The sequence below is a fragment of the Sceloporus undulatus genome, chromosome 2, assembly GCF_019175285.1.
Source record: "Sceloporus undulatus isolate JIND9_A2432 ecotype Alabama chromosome 2, SceUnd_v1.1, whole genome shotgun sequence".
In the NCBI taxonomy this organism is placed as follows: domain Eukaryota; kingdom Metazoa; phylum Chordata; class Lepidosauria; order Squamata; family Phrynosomatidae; genus Sceloporus; species Sceloporus undulatus.
The window spans coordinates 157,834,282-157,839,230 of record NC_056523.1 but is presented as its reverse complement, the minus strand read 5'-3'; the positions used below and the strand labels follow the sequence as shown (position 1 = coordinate 157,839,230).

The 4,949-nt window shown below is 41.5% G+C and overlaps 1 protein-coding gene across 1 annotated transcript in view; it reads right to left on the bottom strand.

The window, feature by feature from the left end:
- Positions 1-871: 871 nt before the first annotated feature.
- TEX2 (testis expressed 2) overlaps positions 872-4,949 on the bottom strand; it is a 134,681-nt gene continuing 130,603 nt past the window's right edge. Inside the window, 1 exon segment of the mRNA XM_042451555.1 lies at positions 872-1,067. Coding sequence (XP_042307489.1) covers positions 945-1,067 — 123 coding nt within the window. The 3' untranslated portion in view covers positions 872-944.

Here is a 4,949-nt window from a genome sequence, read left to right as displayed (position 1 = left end):
GTCCATCTATACAAGGTAACTAATCATTTCTAGTGCATAAATATATGCATGCACACACAGAGCACATTAGACATTTCTGTGTGTGTTCATGTCTCCACATTCATTGTTAAATCACAAGCCACCAGTGATTGTACCTCACTAAAGGCTGACTATGGTTTGGTCTAAATGGCTTTGCCTAATTTCTCAGAGCTTGGAACAGTTAAACGTTTGGGAATTATAACTCCCCAAAATGATTTGCCTCCATGCTCTGCACAATTTCTAGATTCCTCGCCAACCAATTCTGTGTGTTTGCATGTTTTATATGGCTACTTGTTTCCCAAAACATAATTTTGTATGAAAAAATAAGTTATTATGCATAATCCACATGAAGTGATTCACAATATCTCCTAAACATCCAATTTACATTCTTAACTCTGGAAAACATTTCAAAATTGCTTGACACAAGCTATCAGACTGCAGAAGTGAAAGAACGTGCAAGTTCATTTTGCACCACCAACTGCCTGAGAGAGAAGGGTTGCAGAAGGTCTTCCAGTTACACAGATTTATTTCTTATAGGGGACAGATTTCAGGTGGCTGCGTGAGACAAGCCTATGTGCATTGCCAATGTTGCATGCCAACAAACAACACCATGGGTGTCAAAGCTGGATCAATTGCAACTGGTGGGAGCTTCCCTAATTACTTACTGCAAAATATTACACATTAACTTCTATGTTGAAAGCCCAACAGCAGCAACTGCAAAGACCACTTTAGAAATCGAATTAGTGCTCAAGTGACTCAAGTACATAGGAGCAATACTTGGATAACAGGAGCAACAATTGGCATAAGCAATCCTCTTCAAAAAGCAAAATAACACATGGCACAAAGACAAAAAAAATATTGAGACAGGTTCATTTTAAAAACAATAAAAACAATTTGTTAATACTGTAAACTGCAGTCTTCACATTTCATGGCTGATCAGTAGCATCTGTGACAGACTCTTTCAGAGGACACACAGATGAGCGTGGATCCATGGCTGAGTGCATTAGAGGAATATAAACGTCGTCCATGTTTGGCATGACAAAAATTTTCTGCAAGATGTAAAAATGTATTAGAACATTGTTCAAAGAACCATAATCAAGTAAAATGTGTGTTGTTCCTTGAGTTGGAATGACATTTAAAAACAACAACTAGGTGAAGAAAATGACAGCACTATTTTGATCTTTGGACAGAATTTTTACAACATTACTCTAAATGGAATATTTTTGTAAATGTACCTTATTAGGGATAGAACTATTAAAATGGCTTGCAATACAATATGTCCAGCCATATCATTCTGGGCAGAAACAAGCTTTCTGTTTGAAAATGTTACAATAATCTGTACATTCAACATACCTCTGTATTCCTCATTAAACCTTACTGAAGAAAAGTGAAATAAAGCAACTCTCCGTCTCCATATCACAACACAAGATACTTAGGTATTCACCAAGGCAGCGTAAATATCTTTCAGAAGCACAGCAAAACAATCTGAGCTGGCATTAAGCCACTGCACAGTCACTGTAATCTGTTCTTACATACAGCTCACTTCAATTGTTAGTTTCATCTTATTTGTAATATAACATGTAAATAATATATATTATTTTTATTTAGAATATTTCTGTATCACCTCCCAGCCCACAAGGGCTCCTGAGGCAATGAACAAATAATAACAAAATGCATACATAAAAACATTTTTAAAATACATTAAAATACTCTCAGTGCCATCTGGAACAGCATTATTTTAGCTGCCCACTGGATGGTTAAAAGAGATGGGGCCAGCCTCACTTCCTTGGGCAGGAGGTTCCACAGTTGACATACTGCTACAGAGAAAGCCCTGTTACATGCACCCATCAACCTAACTTAAGGAACTATTGAGACATGTAACAGAGCATGAGGATCTAAAATTTCTGGCAGGCTCATGTATCTATGGGAGGTGGTGGTCTTTTAGTTATCTTGGCCCCAGGCCATTTAGGTCTTTGTAGGTCAACACCAGACTTTGAATTTAGCTCAGAAGCCAGTTGGAAGCCAGTGTTATATGGTCTCTAAAACGCAAACTTGACACCAGTCTGGCTGCTGCATTTTGCACTAACAGCAGCTTCCAAACACTTTTCAAGTACAGCCCCACTCCGAGTACATTGCAGTAGTCTAATTAAGAGGTAACTAAAGCATGAACCTTTAGCCCAATTTGCCTTCCCCAAGAAACAGCACAGCTGGTACAAGAGCCATAGCTGGCCAAAGGTGTTCCTTGCCACTGCAGCAACCTGGCTTTTCAGGAGCAGTACTGAGTCCAAGAATACCCCCAAGATATGAACCTGGTCTTTCAGAGGGAGAGCAACCCCATCCAGAACAGGCTGTGATCTCAACCCCAGGATAGTTTTCCTACTGGCCAACAGCACACCCATCCTGTCTAGATTAATTTTCACATCCATTCACCCACATCCAGTCCTTTACTGTATCCAGAGGATTCAGTTCTACCTGAGCCTCCTTGGCATCAGTTGTAAAGGAGAGATACAGCTGTGTAGCATCAGCATACTAACAACATCCGCCAAAGCTCCAGATGACTTCACTCAATGGCTTCATGTAAATGTTAAAAAGCATAGGTGTCAGTACTGATGGCCAAATGGCTAATGGTCAAACGGCTGAACATCAGTCCCCTGCAGCACCCTCTGGGAACGTTCAGCCATGAAAGATTGGAGCCACTGCAAAGCAATGCCTCCAATTCCCATATCACCCAAATGACCCAGGTTACCATAGTCATTGTTACCAAATGCAACTGAAAGATACAGGAGGACCAACAGGGATTCCCTCCCCCGTCCAACTCTCAGTGTAGGTCATCCACCAAGGTGACCAAGGCCTGAAACCAGATTGGAATGTATCTAGGGAATCCATTTCATCCAAGAAAGTCTGGAGTTATGTTGACAGCATTTGGTCTAGAACATTGCTCAGAAAGGGGAGATTAGAGACTGGCTGCTAGTTACCTAGGGAGATTTGGTCCAATTAAGTTTTTCCCCCTTCAATAAAGGCCTTACAATTGCTTCTTTTAGAGAGGTTGGAAGGATTTTCAAAGAAGGATTTATAATCTCCCTCGCCCAACTGGCCAGTCCTCTCCTTTGGAAGCTTTAAATTAGCCAGGATGGATATGGGTCTGATAGACAATTGTCTGGCCTCATCCCTCTCACGAACTTGTCCACATCACCATCTTGAAAAACACGAAATGTATTTAATAAAGCCATACAATCCTTCGGCCTATGAGGGAGAGAATAGGCTGGCCCAGCTCCATCAGGGCTAGCCTGAAGATAGAGGCTCCTCCCTCCATAACTGTCATCCTTCAGCCTGGGAGGGAGTGAATAGGCTGGCCCAGCTCCACCAGGGGCTAGCCTAAAGAAGAAGAGCCCTCCCTCCAGTCCATCTGCCTTGGTCCAGGCATCAGAGGGAGAGAAGAACCACTGGACCTCATTCCCTTCCCCACCACCATCCCCTTCTCCTTTTGTGTCGCGTCTTTTAGATTGTAAGCCTGAGGGCAGGGAACCGTCTTATTAAAAATAATAATTGTAAGCCGCTCTGAGGGCCATTAGGGCTGAAGGGCGGGATATAAATAACGTAAATAAATAAATAAATAAATAAAAGTATGTGCCTAGGGCCCTACCGCCTGATCTGATGTGGAAGACTGGTGACTATTTTTCCCCAATGTCCCTCACTGTGCCTCCTGGGTAGAAAAAGTTAACTAATGACACCTATGTATGCTTTGCAGAAATATTTATCCCTCTTGACTTTTCCACATTTTGTTATGTTACTGCCTGGAACAGAAATGGATTTAATTGGCATTGTTACCACTTAATATACATTGAATACTCAGTACTGGGAAGATGTGAAATATCTTTATTTTGGCATAAATGTTAAGTAAACAAAAACAAATGGATTTTATGTTGCATCAGTATTCACTCCCTTTTCTGTAATACTCTAAATAAGCTCTAGTCTAGTGCATTGACTCCAGAATTCACCGAAGTACAGTGAGCCTGTGCCATATATGGGCTCGTTATAGGTGGCTTTCAGCTTACACTAAAGCTGCCCGGGAAATGGGAGAATGGTGTATACACATGGCTGCGCAGCGAGCACAAGCCCCATTATATCCAATAGGGCTCCAACATACACACTTTTTGCTTTACATGGGGTGGTTGTGTCTGGAACGGATCCCCCACATAAAGCAAGTGCCCACTGTAGTTGAATTCAGTCCACCTGTGTGAAACTTCAGTGCCAAGTGATCTCAAATTAAATACAACTGTTACTAGAATGGCCCAGAATTTATTGGAGAACATAAAAATACATAATGAAACCCAAGGAGATATTAAAACAAGCCTGGGATAATTTTTGGCAAAGTACCAACCAGGGTTGAGTCGTGCAAAATATCCCAAATTATGAATTTTCTCTACTGCACCATTACGTGTTATTACAAAGAGAAACAATATGGCCTAATGGTGACTGTGTCTAGAGAAGGCTGTCCAACAAAACTCAGTGGCAAGGTAAGGGGAGTGTTAATCACAGATGTAACCAAGAGGCCAGTGTAAATGAAGGAGCTGTAGAGATCTACAAATGAGGCAGGAGTAACCACCCATTGGACAACTATTACCTGATGAAGCAAACCGATATCAAAGCATGAACAAAGGCATGTGGGAGTATGTAAAAAGACATGTGGGAGACACAACAAATGTGGGAAACATTTTGAGTCTGGGGAACTACTTGGCCTTGCCACAAAAACGCTGTATGGGGCATAAAAACCAATAGTGTTCTTTCCATGAGAACACCATCCCCACAGTGAAGCACAGTGGTAGCAGCATCATGTGGAAATATATTTCCTTGGAATAAACTGCGAAAATGGTCAGGATTGAAGGCAAGATGGAAGGAGCTATCTAGAGCAGGGGTAGGCAACCTTTTTG